Below are 16,414 nucleotides of genomic sequence, written 5' to 3'. Positions count from 1 at the left end.
TAATGGAAACATGTAAACATTCACCCATTTTTCTCTTGTGTAGTAAGAAGAAAACATAACTTATAGACCATCTTCTGGCAGAAGATGATAGATTTGGATCAGAAACGAGAGGCGTTGGAAGCCAGGAATCAAAAGTGAAGAGATTCTGCAAGCCCTTGGGTGAGAAAGGTGACAGGGATTGATTGATTTACTCACGTGTCCCGCATTATGTAATGTGAACTTGCTTTTAGGCTGATCTGGACTTTATAAATGTTAGGGAGAAAATGGGATAAATAAGCTGCCAGAAATAGATCTACAGCACACGTTTCTCCTCAGGCTGATTCAGTCAGTACTTTTCTATCAGCACCTTGTCTGCATCTATTTCTACTTCTTTCCCAGGACTCTTCTCCCTCCTTTCTAGAGCTAAAGCCTTAACCAGAAATACATCATCAATATCCATTGTTGCTGTTGTTCAGTCACTAAGTCATGTCTGACTCTTTGTGACCCCATGGACTGCAGCAAGCCAGGCTTCCCTGTCCTTCACTGTCTCCTGGAGTTTGCTCAAACTCATGTCCATCGACTCCGTGATGCTATCTGAACATCTCATCCTCTGTTGTCCCCTTCTCCTCTTGCCCTCAACCTTTCCCAGCATCAGGGCCTTTTCCAGTGAATCAGCTTTTCACATCATGTGGCCAAAATATTGGAGCTTCAGCATCAGTCCTTTCAATGAACATTCAGGGTTGATTTCTTTTAGGCTTGACTGGTTTGATCCCCTTGCTGTCCAAGAGACTCTCAAGAATCTTCTCCAGGACACAATTTGAAAGCATTAGTTATTTGACTTTCAGCCTTCTTTATGGTCCAACTCTCACATCTGTACATGACTACTGGAAAAACCATAGCTTTGACTAAACAGACTTTTCTCAGCAAAGTGATATCTCTGCTTTTAAATACACTGTCTAGGTTTGTCATAGCTTTTCTTCCAAGGAGCAAGCATCTTTTAATTTCAAGGCTGCAGTCACCATCTACAGTGATTTTGGAGCCCAAGAAAATAAAGTCTGTCACTGTTTCCACTTTTCCCCATTTATTTGCCATGCAATGATGGGACTGGATGCCATGATCTTAGTTTTCTGTATGTTGAGTTTTAAGCCAGCTTTTTCACTCTCCTCTTTTACCCCCATCAAGAGGTTCTTTAGGTCCTCTTTGCTATCTGCAATTAGAGTCATATCATCTGCATATGTGAGGTTATTGATATTTCTCCCAGCTGTCTTAATTCTAGCTTGTGATTCATTAGCCTGGCATTTTGCATGATGTACTCTGCGTAGAAGTTAAATAAGTAGGGTGAAAATATACAGCCTTGTCGTACTGTTTTCCCAGTTTGAACCGGTTGTTCCATATAAGGTTCTAACTGTTGCTTCTTGGTTCATGTATAACTTACTCAGGAAATAGGTAAAGTGGTCTGGCATTCCTATCTCTTTAAGAATTTTCTACAGTTTGTTGTGATCCACACAGTCAAGGGCTTTTGCATAGTCAATGAAGCAGAAGTAGATGTTTTTCTGGAATTCTCTTGCTTTTTCTATGATTCATCTGATGTTAGCAATTTGATCTCTGGTTCCCCTGCCTTTTCTAAATTCAGTTTGTGCATCTGGAAGCTCTTGGTTCACACACTGCTGAAGCCTAACTTGAAGTATTTTGAGCATTACCTTGCTAGCATGTGAAATGAGCGCAGTTGTACAGTAGTTTGAACATTGTTTGGCATTGCCCTTTTTTGGGATTGGAATGAAAGCTGAACCTTTTCCAGTTCTGTGGCCATTGCTGAGTTTTCCAAATTTGCTGGCATATTGAGTGCAGTACTTTAACAGCATCATCTTTTAGGATTTGAAATACCTCAGCTGGAATTCTATCACCTCTACTAGCTTCGTTCATAGTAATGCTTCCTAAGGCCCACTTGACTTCACACTCCAGGATGTCTGGCTCTAGGTGAGTGACCACATCATTGTGGTTGTCCAGGTCATTTATATCTGTGGCTAACATTGATTAAATCCTAACTACAACTAGGCACCATGCTGTTGTCCTTTCCTTATATTATTTCATCTTTTCTTTCTTGAAACAACCTAGTGATCTTGATACTGTGATTATGATCCACTTTCTAGATGAAATGTCTGAGTTTCCAAGAGGTTACACAACTTGCCCAGGACCTCACAACCAGGAAATGGCAGAACTAGATTGTAAACCCACACTGACTCCAATTCCTTCTTTCTGCCTTCAGAGAGAAAATGGGACACTGCACCTGCAGCCTCTTGTAGTGCATCAGAACAGTAGCCCAGCTTGACAGGCCTCTTCTGAAAGATTGCCAATCCCTGGGATTTAGAGGCATTAAAGTTACTGCAAAATTCTTGAAAATCAGAAGAGAGAGGGAAATCACTTATAATATTCCTGGGCTTATATAACTGTGTTTAATATTGTAATATATTTGCTTTCAGGCTTTTTGAGTGTATTTCCATATAATATATGTATTCTTTAGTATCATGGTATTTTAAGTATTAATAGAATTTTCATACTCAAACTCAGATTTTAATGATTCTCAAGTGATAGTGTTTAAAACTTCTAGCAGTTTGAAATGAAAGAAGCCCAGCAAATGAGTAAGTGAATGGATGTTGCTTCCATATGTGGGATAGCATATATTGTGCACTTGTCACTTTTGGGTTTTCTGCATTCAGAGAGAATAGCCATTGATTTCAATTTTGTATCATGAGCAAAGAACATATTCTCCCAACTCAAGTATGTTTTACCTGTCTTTCCAGATCTTGCTCAAATCTGTACCCCTTTTAGGCTTTTCTTGATTTCCAAATCTGTAATGATCTTTCTCTTCTCCAGTGTTCTCAAGCACTTCCTGGCTATATCTCACATTTGACATTCACCATGTTCTCTACCTGCTGGTTATAATATTTTTTGTCCTATCTTCTTATACTTTTTTTCCTGTCCACAATACCTAATCCAGTGCTTTTTCATGATGTCATTTTTATTTTTTTAGCATCTTGGTATTCAAACCAAATTGCTATTAATCAGTTTCTCCCAGATACTAGAATGCCTTTAGACTGTCTGACATGTCTTTTCATGCCTTGTAGGTTCCTATCACTGTAACCATGCCAGAAATGACAGAGAATGAGACTCCTACAAAAAAGCAGCACAGGTATGAAGCCACAGTCCAAAAATAATAGAGTTTTGGCAGATAAGCAGAATTGGTCCCCACTTTTTGAAATAGGTAGTCCTTTAGGGAACTTTAATTTGGATGGCTAGAAAACCATTACTCTTCAAAAATAGCTGTGGATAAATATAAATAGATATATAGAAAGGGGTATATAGTTAAAATTTACCTGTCCTTTGAATTCTGCTAGCAGTATAAGTGGTAAAATGACTATCAGTAGTTAAAACAGTGTAATACCTAAATATACGCTAAATGTTTGTTTCTTCTGAGATTTTTACTTGCATTCAGTATTAGTCTTTGTGGTGGACGCAAAGCTCACTTAGACTGAAGTCAGTTTGAATAGACATTTTGTGACGTTACGAACCATTAATGCCATTATGCACATCAATATAACATTAGTTCTGGTTCCTTGTATAATACCTCCTTCAGAATTTCCGTCATTTTGGGCAATGTTTCTGCTTAGAATTGCATGACCAGTGGTTCCATTATTAAATATTACAATCACTGTTAGAGATTGGATAGCTATTAGAGAATGCTTATGTATTGAATAATGGTGTATATGGGAAAATTGGTGATTTTAGTAGATCACCTTTTGAGAAAAATGTAAGAATTTGGATAACCTAATTTACATAAATGCAAGAGATGTCTCAGATGCCAGTTGTTAGTGCCTGCCACACTTCCCTCCCTGGGGTCACAAGGCTCCTCTTTACTGTTTGTCTTCTTTACACAGTCACCCCTGCCCTTAGCCAGTGCCAGAGCAAACACTGGAAATCAGCTACAGTTGACCCTTGAACACAGTGGTGGTTAGGGTATAGCCAGACCTCTTATTCACAGTTCCTCCATATCCACGGTTCCATATCCTTGGATTCAACCAACTCTGGTTCCTATGGTACTATAGAATTCACTATTGAAGAAAATCTCTGTATAAGTGAACAAGTCCCAGATCGTGTTGTTTAAGGGTCAACAGTACTTGGCATATCACTTTAGGAGTTGACTAGCTCCTTAATTAAATTTTTCAAATAGGTCAGTTTTCAATGACTGATTTACTTCCCAACCAATGACTTTGGGGTAAGAGAAAATAGAGAATAGTAGTTACTTTCAGTAGTTGTGAATTCTGAATTTATACTGATGTATCTGCAGTCAGGTTTTTATACCATAATCTATTATTGAGAAAATTTTCTTTAAAATGTCTTCTTATTGATATAACAAATACAAATTTTCATCAAATTATTTTTTATGGTTCTCAAAATATAAAGTAAAATGTTTTCCTATTATTTTCATGTTCTTATTATCTATATTTTTGTTTCAGAAAGAAAAACCGGGAGACACACAATGCAGGTAGAAACAATACTTGAAAATTTACTTGTTGGCATTTTTTGTATTCAAAATGAAATTATACTGTAGCTGATTGTGTTTTCATGTTATGAGTACAGAATCATTATTCATTACATTCTAGGAAAGTGTTCTTTTATTGTTTGGGGTTTTGTTTTTCATTTTTTAAAATTGAAGTAAAGTTGATGTGCAATATTATATAAATTACAAGTGTATGACATAGTGACTCACAATTTTTAAAAGTTATACTCCAAGTATAGTCATTATAAAGTATTGGCTATATTCCCTATGTTGTACCATATAGCTTATTTATTTTATATGTAATGATTTGTGCTGTATTGTTTTTAGTTGACAAAGTACTCCCTAAGTCTCATGAAGACTTATAGTCTATTTAGCTAATTTAAGGATTAGTATACCGCTGGAGCTAGTGTTTTAAGTGATTTCACCCGCTGAGGAATTCCAGGTATACTCCTTATGGAAAGAGTGAAGAGTATGTGTCTGCAGAAATTTTAGAGGAGGCTAGCTGCCTACAGGAGTTGGGAAGAAATGGCTGTAGATTTTAAAGGTACTTGAAATGTGACCAGTTTTAAATTAAGCTGTGGAATCCTCAATTATAAGAAGAAATATAGAAAAAAAAACCTTTGCTTTTATCTTAAATATCAGAATTACAGGCCATAGCCAGGTAAACATTTATAGAAGTAATTGTGCATACATTGACAATTTGATATATTGTTTAACATTTTATTTTCCATCAGGGACTGTAGTCAGATCTAAAAATATATATTTAATTGTTTCTTTTACTCTATAAATAATATCTCCCTTTCCCTAAGGAAAGGAACCTGGGGAAACTTTATCTATGGAAAGAAGTGTTGAGCACTGACGGGACACTGCTGTTCCCCAGAACAGGAGTTCCCTGCATGTGAATTCCCTTTTGTCACTGTCGATAGAGTCTTAATGTTATTTTTGTTGTTGTTTTGTCTACACACATTAGAAAATATGTGCTTAGATAACAACAAATATTATTGTTAGAGCATTCAGAAGAATGGTGAGCTCTATTTTATTGCTTTGTGTGAGTTTTTTGTCCTATCAGCACATCTAAATTTTTTTTTTGCCTTATGAGCTAAATCTTTTTATTGGAATTAAATGTCACATGGGACAATAAGTATGTACCGATAGTAATTTATTGAGAAAGTAAATCACTGTCATTGAGAGGGTGTTCTCACTGCTAGATTATGAGGCGAAAAATATATATTTGTGAAATAAGAACTACTTATGCTATATCTGAAAGGTCATCTTCTTAGAAGCACTGAAATCCTTCGTTAAAAGGAAGATTTTATAAAATTAACAAAATAGAAACCAATTTTTCTGTTTGCAGTATCTTACAGAAACTACTTAGATCATGTCTTGTATTTTCTTGCTCTTTCATACAGCTTTTCTGTAGCATGCACGCCTGGGACATTTCTCACAGGCTGTCAGTTGTCTAGCTCCTTAGATGGGGCACAGCACAGACACATAGAGAAAATAAGCCACTGCCTTTTCTCATCTATTTAAGTCACAACTAATAGCTATTTCTACTCCAAAAATGCCTTCTAGTCAGCCTAAAAGGTGTTTTAAAGTTCTTTAATCTGCCTGGAAATGTCTAATTTGCTGTTTGCTATAAAGCAGCAGCTTTCTAGTAACATAACTAGTAGTAGGTTCTTGAAATTTAGTTATCATTAAAATCTCTAATAATTACTTGAAATATAATAATGACCTAAGAGTAGTACCGGAGAAGGCAATGGCACCCCACTCCAGTACTCTTGCCTAGAAAATCCCATGGACGGAGGAGCCTGGTGGGCTGCAGTCCATAGGATCCCTAAGAGTCGGACACGGCTGAGCGACTTCACTTTCACTTTTCACTTTCATGCGTTGGAGAAGGAAATGGCGACCCACTCCAGTGTTCTTGCCTGGAGAATCCCAGGGACGGGGGAGCCTGGTGGGCTGCGTCTATGGGGTCGCACAGAGTCAGACACGACTGAAGCGACTTAGCAGCAGCAGCAAGAGTAATACAGTATTAGTAATTTGTTTTTGTAATTTGAATTTAATTATAACAGATCCCTTTATTTAAAATCCAAATAAAAGGTGATTAAAGGTGGAGAAAGCTCTTGGGGAGGTGGGGGAGAGGAAAAAAGAAAAAAAAGTATGGCTTGTATTGATTTTCATAACACTAAACTTAAGAATATGACATTCTTAGAAATCTTCTTATGGTTATTTGTATTCAGTAGACAGTTGGTTAAGACTTTCTTTGAGATTTCTTTACCTTTGGAGAATGAGGCACTTTGGCAGCAGTAGTGCAAGGTTTGATAAATGAATTTTTTCTCTATCTAGTGGAGAGGCATAGAAAGAAGAAAATCAATGCTGGGATAAACAGAATAGGAGAGCTGATCCCATGCTCTCCTGCACTGAAACAGGTAAGAAATCCTCTTATACTTTAACCAATTGCTTGTGATCAGATAATTCCCTAAGTTGTTTCTGTGTGCAGAATGATAATTTTTGTTCCCTGTCAAAAAATGTTTTTTTAGAGTTAATAATTGCCTCATTATTTTTCATTTGCTCAATTTTTTTATGTACATATCTCTAAATTCTTTCCACACCTCCCAGCAGTCTCTTACTATAATTTCTGCATGGTCAAATTGCCATGAAATTTCATTTTCCCTATTTTTCCTTTGAGACTTTACTTCTGGAACCCTCTACCCTTCTTTTTCAGTCTCAATTAGTTGGTCTCTTTGAAATCTTCTGCTTTTTGTTTTTGGCCAGGCGGCATGTGGGATCTTAGTTCCCTGACCAGGGACAGAACCCACGCCCTCTGTAGTGGAAGCACAGTCTTAGCCACTGGATCACAGAGGAAGTCCTCAACTCTTCTGTTTTTAATTTCAGCTCTCATATTTTTAATTTCCACGTCTTTTTCCCGTATTGTCTCTTTTCCTTTTATATTTTTATGATGATGCAGTATTATCTCATCTTTGAGAATAATATATAGGGTTTTGGTTTTTAAAAATGTTTCTCCTTTGTTTTGATGTTTTGTCTTTCTTTTTGGAGACATCCCTTAAATGTTTAATGACACCTCAGCTGTTTTTTTCATATTTGAGAAGGAGGCGTTAAAAACTGATTGAACAGGCTTATCTTTTGGTGGTCCTAATGGTTTAGTGATTGATGATCTAGTGTTGCTGTAGTTGTTGTTATTGAATGGAAACATGCCAACATTTGTAGATTTTCTTCTTTTGGAATTAGCTATTAATTTTTAGTTTCTGGAGAAAGATCCTGCACCACCCTACCTAGTAGTGGGGATGGTGGGAAGAGGACTAGCTCATTGCCATTGTTCTGGGAGCTGGGGCAGGGAACGGGTGCTGGAGAATCTCATGCTTTAGGAAGCATTGTTTTACTTCCCCACCCACCATGTTTTCGCTTAGGAGCCTCATCTTATCCACTTCTCTGCCATGAAAGTATCTCTGAGGCTGAAATCCTTGGGTTCAAATTTCACAGCAAAGAAACTTGTCTCCTGTGGTTGGGGAGGAGTGGAAGTCATCCAGTTGCACAGGGTGTGTGTGGGGACTGGTTCTTATTACAAAAGAAGAACCTTTCTACCAGTCCCCTCATTTTTAACCCTGTGCCTCACCCCACCTTCCATGGTCACTGGAGCTTCCCAGTCCCAAACCATCCCAGACGTTTGTTGGGGAGGGCCAGATCAATTTGTTCACTTCTCAACACTGTTTCCCTCAGCAAGTTCTTATAATTCAGTTTCTTCTCATTCTTCCCTGCAAGGTGGTACCCAGTCTTGCCTAAACGTGTTTTTCAGTCTTCTTAAAAATATACTTTTTGTTTCCTTAACACAAAAGCAAACGTAGGGGCTGGCACTGTGTCTCCTGATTGCTTTTCTTTCCCCATATCTCAGTGTATAGTAACTGCTCAGTAAGCTTTGTTATTTGCCTAGTGAAATATTCCTCCTCTTGGCTTCTATTCCTATAAGTTTCTCTGAAAGGAAACCATAATCATTTCTTTCTTGGTGTCCTGGAGTGTGCAATGGAGGTCAGTATTGGTTTCTAGAAGTTGAATAAATTTAGACTTTCTTCACTTTTGCCTCATGTCCCCAGCCCCTGTCTGCAGTAGAGAACAGCAGGTGGGCATTATCAATTGCTTTTGTCTAAATTTTTGCTTTAAGAAAGGACATTATCTTAGTTTTAGTTTGATGTAGTCCACTTTGTTTATTTTTGCTATTGGTTCCCTTGCTTTAGGAGACAGATACAAAGAAATATTGCTACAATTTATGTCAAAGAATGTTCTGCCTGTGTTTTCTTCCAGGAGTGTTATGGTTTCCAGTCTTACATTTAAGTCTTTAATCCATTTTCAGTTTATTTTGTGTATGGCGTGAGAAAATTTCCAATTTTATTCTTTTGTGTGTAGCTGTCCAGTTTTCCCATGTACTGAAGAGATTGTCTTTTTTCCTCAAAGTATTCTTGGCTCCTTTGTCATAGATTAATTGACCATGAATGGATAGGCTTATTTCTGGGCTCTCTATTCTGTTCTTTGCTCTGTGTGTGTGTTAGGACAGTACCATGTTGTTTTAATTACTGCAGCTTTGTAATATAATTTGAAATAAAAGGAGCATGATACCTCCAACTTTGTTCTTTTTCAAGATTGTTTCCATACAAATATTGAAATTATTTGTTCTAGTTCTGTGAAAAATGCCATTGGTATTTTGATTTTGCATTGAATCTGTAGATTGCCTTGGGTAGTATGCTCATTTTAACAATATTAATCCTTTCAAACCATGAGTGCAGAAATTACTGGCCAATATCACTGATGAATGTAGATGCAAAAATTCTCAACAAAATGTGTGCAAGTCGAATTCAAAAGTACATTAAAAAATCATAAATAATGATCAAGAAGGGTTTATCCCTGTGATGCAAGAATGGTTCACTCTCTGCAGAGCAATCAATGTTTTATACCATATTAATAAAATGAAAAATAAAAATCATATGATCATCTCAATAGATGCAGGAAAAAGCTTTTGACAAAATTCAGTATCCATTTATGATAAAAGCTCCCAACAAAGTGGGTATAGAGAAAACATACCTCAACATAATAAAGCCATATATGACAAGCCCATAGCTAACATACCCAGTGGTAAAAAGCTGGAAGCATTTCTTCAGGACAAGAATGCCCACTCTTGCCACTTTTACTCATCATAGTATTAGAAGTGCTAGTCACACCCCAGTATTCATTGCAATACTATTTACAATAGCCAGGACATAGAAGCAACCTAGATGCCCATCAACAGATGAATGGGTGTATATAGGTGGAATATTACTCAGCCATAAAAAAGGAATGAATTTAAGTCAGTTCTAGTGAGGTGGATGAACCTAGAGCCTGTTATACAGAGTGAAGTAAGTCAGAAAGAGAAAAACAAATATCATGTATTAATGCATATAAATGGGATCTAGGAAAATGATACTGATGAACATATTTGCAGGGCAGGAATAGGGATGCAGACATCGAGAACTTGGGGACACATGGGGGAAGAGGAGGGTGGGATGAATTCAGAGTAGCATTGAAGCATTTCCATTACCATATGTAAAATAGTGGGAAGTTGCTTTGTAAAATAGTGGGAAGTTGCTTTATAACATGGGAAGCTCAACCTGGTGCTCTGTGACAACCTAGAGGGGTGGGATGGGATGGAGGGGTGTGAGGGAGGTTCAAGAAGGAGAGGACATATGTATACTTATGGCTGACTCATGTTGTATGGCAGAAACCAACACAACATTGTAAAGTAATTATCTTCCAATAGAAAAAAGTGCTAGCCACAGAAATCAGATAAGAAAAACAAAGAGAATGAATCTAAATTGGAAAGAAAGAAGTAAACTATTACTCTTTGCAGATGACAGGTATTCTTCATAGAAAATCCTAATGATGCCACCAGGAAACTACTAGAACTCATGAATGAATTTAGTAAAGTTGTATGATACATTTACAGGATACAAAATTAACATACAGAAATCTGTTGTGTTTCTATACACTAAGATCAAGCTATCTGAAAAAGAAATTAAGAAAACAGTCCCATTTACAGTTGCATCAAAAGCTATACAATACCAAGGAATAAATCTAACTAAGGAGGTAAAAACCTGTACTTGGAAAACTATAAGACACAGGTGGAAAAAATTAAAGATGACACAAACAAATGGAAAGATATACCATGCTGAAGGATTCGAAGAATTAATATTGTTAAAATGACCATAATATCCAAAGTATGTTTTTAAAAATTAAAACATGCTTAAAAATCTTTTTATTGAAGTATAAAGTGAAAGTCGTTCAGTCGTGTCCAACTCTTTGCGACACCATGGACTATACAGTCCATGGAGTTCTCCAGGCCAGAATACTAGAGTGGGTTGCCTTCTCCAAGGGATCTTCCCAACCAGGGATTGAACCCAGGTCTCCCGCATTGCAGGCGAATTCTTTACCAGCTGAGCCACAAGGGAAGACCAAGTATACTGGAGTGGGTAAGCTACCCTTTCTCCAGCGGATCTTCCCAACCCAGGAATCAAACCAGGGTCTCCTGCATTGCAGGCGGATTCTTTATCACCTGAGCTATCAGGGAAGTATTATTGAAGTATAGTTGGTTTATAATATTGTGCCAATCTCTATTGTATGGCAAAATGATTCAGTTATATGCATATATATATATTTCTTTTTTAAAAATTCATTTCCACTATGGTTTATCCCAGGGATATCCCTGTGCTATACAGTGGGACCTTGTTTATGCGTTCTAAATATAATAGCTTGTATCTACAACCCCAGACTTCCAGTCCATCCCTTTCCCTCCCTATCTCCGCCTTGGCAACCATAAGTCTCACCTCAATGTCTGTGAGTCTCTTTCTGTTTTGTGGACAGGTTCATTTGTGCTGTGTTTTAGATTCCACATGTAAGTGATATCATATGGTATTTGTCTGTCTCTTTCTGACTTACTTCACTTAGTATGATAATCTCTAGTTGTACCCATGTAACATACTGTTTATAGTATCCTTCTATTTGAATTTTTAAGAAGATATGTGTGTGTACATATACATATATATAACATATACATGTATTGGCGTGTAATATTTCTGGAAAGATACATAAGTAACTTGGTTGACTCTGGAAAGGGCTTTAGAGGGCTAAAGTCAAAAGGAATGTGCTTTTCATTATATATCTCTTATTTACATTTTTTGTGGTATGTATATATTATGTTTTCCATTTTAAAAATTTGAATAAAGAGTACAGGGACTTTGATGTAAAATACAACCTTTCTGTAAAAGCTTAGGAATGGAATATACTAGGAGCATGGCACCAAAACTCAACCAAGTGCCATTGTTATCTCAACCTACTTTTTAGAGTAGTTTGTAGTTGTGGTTGACAGAGTAAAGGCTCACATTAAAATCTGAAGTTTTTGCACGGTCTTAAAGGCCCTCTCTGGCCGTCTCCTCCCACTGTTTCCCTGTATACTTGCCTTTTGTCTCATTCATCTCATTTGTCTCATTCTGTTCCTCCAACTCGCCAAACTCAACCCTGCCTGGGGGCCTTAGTCCTTGCCAGTCCTGCTGCTTGAGCCTTCTTTCTCCAGATGTCCACAGGGCATGCTTTCTTACACTCCTTTCAAATTTTTGCTTAGACATCACCTCACAGAGAGCCTTCCTCAGCCTCCCTTTATGAACTACATTGTAGCAGAATGTCTAAGTCAGTTTGGGTTGTTCTAAGAACATTACCATAGAGGGAGTGACTTAAACAACAGAAATGTATTTCTTACAATTAAGGAGGCTGGGAGTCCCAGATCAAGGTGGCAGCTGGTTTGGCTCCTGATGTGGGCTTTCTTCCTGGTTGTGTCCTCACATGGCAGAGACAGTGATCACCTCTCTCATGTTTATTCTTCTAAGGGCAGTGATCTAATCCATGAGAATAGACCCTCATGACCTAATTATCTTCCAAAGGCCCCGTCACTTCAGGGATTAGGGCCTCAACATGAATTATGGGGGGACACAAACATTCAGTCCACAGTACAGAGTAACCTCTGCCATCTCTGTGATTTCTTCCTTACCCTTCTTTACTATTACTTTTTTTTAATATCTTAGTCAATTGTACCTCAATAAAGTTTAAAAAAATAAGGAATAACAACATAGTTCTTCTAATGAGTCCAAGAAATAATGCATTTGAAGTACTTAACATAGGACCAGACATATAGTAGCTACAAGTACCTAACACTTACGAAGCACTTTTCTCTATACCCCATCGGGTTCTAAGAGTCTCTCTGTATAAAGCCTTTAACCTTACCACACCTTCAAAGTAGACACTTTGATTATCCCCATTTTACAAATGAACTGAGGTTTAGAAAGACTAAGTTACTTTCCCATGTTACAGAAATGCTAAGTGGAGGAGCTAAATATTCTAGTAAGAGAGGAACAATTGCTGCAGTTTACCCAAGGCAATACAGAATTCTGGAACAGAGAGGCCCATGAAAGAGTTCCTGGAGAAAGATGCTTCTAAACTCAAACTGCAGCCTGGAGGGAGGTGACTTGATTAAAAGAGTAAAAGACACTGCTTTATTTTTCTTCGTAACACTTGTTACCACCTGATTTTATTTGTAAATATAAATATTTGTATATAATAATTCCTCATAAACAAGTAATATTCCTCAAGGTCAAGAACTTTGTCCTTTTTATTACATCCCCAGCACCTAGAACAGAGCCTCAATAAATATTTAATAAATAAAAGGTGAATAGTAGAAGTTTTTGAATACAGTGCCAGTTTTAAATTGTGAACTGCCTTATGATCCAGCAATCCCACTGCTGAGCATACACACTGAGGAAACCAGAAGGGAAAGAGACACGTGTACCCCAATGTTCATCGCAGCACTGTTTATAATAGCCAGGACATGGAAGCAACCTAGATGTCCATCAGCAGATGAATGGATAAGAAAGCTGTGGTACATATACACAATGGAGTATTACTCAGCCATTAAAAAGAAAACATTTGAATCAGTTCTAATGAGGTGGATGAAACTGGAGCCTATTATACAGAGTGAAGTAAGCCAGAAGGAAAAACACCAATACAGTATAATAACGCATATATATGGAATTTAGAAAGGTGGTAACAATAACCCTGTGTACGAGACAGCAAAAGAGACACTGATGTATAGAACAGTCTTATGGACTCTATGGGAGAGGGAGAGGGTGGGAAGATTTAGGAGAATGGCATTGAAACATGTAAAATATCATGTATGAAACGAGATGCCAGTCCAGGTTCGATGCACGATACTGGATGCTTGGGGCTAGTGCACTGGGACGACCCAGAGGGATGGTATGGGGAGGGAGGAGGGAGGAGGGTTCAGGATGGGGAACACATGTATACCTGTGGCGGATTCATTTTGATATTTGGCAAAACTAATACAATTATGTAAAGTTTAAAAATAAAATAAAATTAAAAAAAATAAAAAAAAATTGTGAAAAGATACGTATCATACGTATCGGAAAAACCAAAGCTTTAACTTTCTTCTGGCAAGTTCTTAACCTCCAGCGAAACTTTTAAACGGTTGACTTTCTTTCACAGAGCAAGAATATGATCCTGGACCAAGCCTTTAAGTACATAACAGAATTGAAAAGGCAGAACGATGAACTCCTGCTTAACGGAGGAAACAATGAACAAGGTAAAGATTTGGGGATTCTTACTTTTCATTGTTTTTTCAGTGTTCAGGCCTTTGTGTCACAGTGCGACTTACGATACTGTATTAGGATACAGAAGGTTTTTTTGTCCTGAAACATTATTAAGACCATGTATTCAGTGGGTCTGTGAGAATAGTGTTGCAAATAAATTCAGCCTTTATTCAAGTTTATCTCTTCCCCTCTTCTTTGTAGGCATATCTCTTCCCCAGTTCTTACCTTGTAGGCACACACAATTTTTATTTTATAGTCTTTTTGTACTTTCTGTTTGCTTAATTCATGAATAGTTCTGTTTCTCCTTTATTCTAAATGGATCTCCCAGCTAGGGAAAATCCCATAAGAGGATGTAAGGGGAGTCCTGCTCAGTGTAACTTAAAAACAGGTATATGCCTGTATCAACCCTCAACTATGAATTAACTCGAAGGCCAAAGCATTCAATTCATAATTGTGTGTACTGCATGCATTGTGTGACTTAGACTTCCTGGTCATTTAATAATACTAATTTTTAGAGGTGACTTTTTTAATGCTGTCAGATGAGTTCTGTTTTCCCACTTGCACTGAAGAGAAGGTTTCTTATGACAGCTGAAAAGAAATATACCCCAGGCAAATATAAAGCTCTGAGGGGTAGGGCAGTTTGAGCCATCTTTGATTTATGTCTCTGAGAATAGCAGAGAGAGAATCTCCTATGACAACTCAGTAGGTCACCTTGAAAGGAGAGAAACAAAGGCGGAATTTATTGAGGTGGAGATGATGCAAAGCAGTGATTATTGTAAGAAATGAGGAGGATACTGGAAAGCACATCTAGAAGGTCAGCGCTCCGAATTCTTGTTTACTTTTAAGTTAGATGACAGCTTACCCCACCCCCCTCAGCCAGCTGTCGTTTATGGTCCAGGTCCTGTTTTATGCTGCTGTCAGGCAATTAGATACATAATCAATGTTTGGTAACCAGTCAATGTTTGGCACCCACAAAAGGGATGATAAGGCTAGAGTGTTTCTAATGAGGGCTCCTCTGGTTTCATAGCCCAGTGTCTGAGGCCATCAAGTTACCTTAAGGAAAAGAGAAACTCGAGTGGCGTGGGATTCAAGAGGAGCTGAATAGCCAGACCAGGAGTTGGGGGGGCACCTGAGGCCCCTTAAGTCCGATTGTGTTGTCGTTTCTGTCATCATCCTTTCTGTGTGTGTGCCTCCGCTCTCCCTTCTTTTCTTCTCCCAAAAGCTTCCTCCACATGCTCACTGTCCATGACAGTCTCGCACAGTGACCACAACAGTGGCCCTGGGGGTCAGGACCACCAGGGTGTGAGTCTTGGCTTCCTTTACTCAGCTCCAAGTCTCAGTCCCTCTACCTTAAAATGAGGATAATTGTAACATCTATCTGGTCAACTTTAAACAAAGTATTTGTTTATTCTGAACCTGTTTTTTTACATCTAAAAGAAGTGATGACAAAGGTAGTTCCCATCTCATGTTCATTATGAGAATTAAAAGAGATAACACAGGTAAAGCACTTAGAGTAAAGCCCAGAACATAGTAAGTGCTTGATAAATGTTATCTGTTGTTGTTACTATTTTTATTATTAGTAAATGAGACAGTGAATGCAAAGTACCAGGCATATAGTAAGTGTCCAGTAAGTGAGAACAATCATTTTTATTATTTAGTCCATGATAATTGTCCTTTAATTTCTGATGTCTGTAGCACATTGGCATCCTTCTTCTGTGTCTCCTGTTTAAATACCTGAGAAAGCAATTTGATAGTCTCAGCTCCTCCTTGTTGGAACAGAACTTTTTATTTCAGGCTACCATGTAGGGTATTGGCCTTGAGGATCAGCTGCCTTTGGCGGAGGGAGTGGTGAATACCTACCACTATGACAAGGCAGGTGGAGCTATGTAGGGTCACTGAGCATAAGTACCAACAGCCAAGCCTAACCCTTAGTAGGATCCATGAGTGAGGCTGTCTCTTTTAAAATGATTTAGGGCATCACAGACATCTTCGTGCCTCAGTAGAGAACATGGCCCTACCGAGGAGAGTGCAAGTTTCACCATTGATGCCTTCTTATCGCCCTCCCACCTTACTTCTTACATGTTCTACTTGGTCTCTGCTGTTTCAAAGCCATTTATAAAAGAGACTGTCTGGAGTTCCCTGGTTGCCTAGTGGTTAGGATTCTGAACTTCCCTGCCATGAC

General features: G+C 38.0%; 1 protein-coding gene across 4 annotated transcripts in view; it reads left to right on the top strand.

The window, feature by feature from the left end:
* USF3 (upstream transcription factor family member 3) overlaps window positions 1–16,414 on the top strand; it is a 103,091-nt gene that overhangs the window by 23,313 nt on the left and 63,364 nt on the right. For 2 of the 4 annotated variants that reach the window (XM_070369464.1, XM_070369450.1), the window contains exons 2-6: window positions 44–159; window positions 3,105–3,169; window positions 4,494–4,522; window positions 6,884–6,966; window positions 14,129–14,225. In XM_070369464.1, the coding sequence (XP_070225565.1) occupies window positions 3,123–3,169; window positions 4,494–4,522; window positions 6,884–6,966; window positions 14,129–14,225 (256 nt within the window). In that variant the 5' untranslated portion in view covers window positions 44–159; window positions 3,105–3,122. Of the gene's footprint in view, window positions 1–43; window positions 169–3,104; window positions 3,170–4,493; window positions 4,523–6,883; window positions 6,967–14,128; window positions 14,226–16,414 lie in introns of all 4 variants that reach the window. The other 2 variants (XM_070369461.1, XM_070369454.1) reach the window with 2 other exon arrangements.

The sequence above is a fragment of the Bos mutus genome, chromosome 1, assembly GCF_027580195.1.
Source record: "Bos mutus isolate GX-2022 chromosome 1, NWIPB_WYAK_1.1, whole genome shotgun sequence".
Classification (NCBI taxonomy): Eukaryota; Metazoa; Chordata; class Mammalia; order Artiodactyla; family Bovidae; genus Bos; species Bos mutus.
This window is presented reverse-complemented; position numbering and strand designations above follow the sequence as displayed.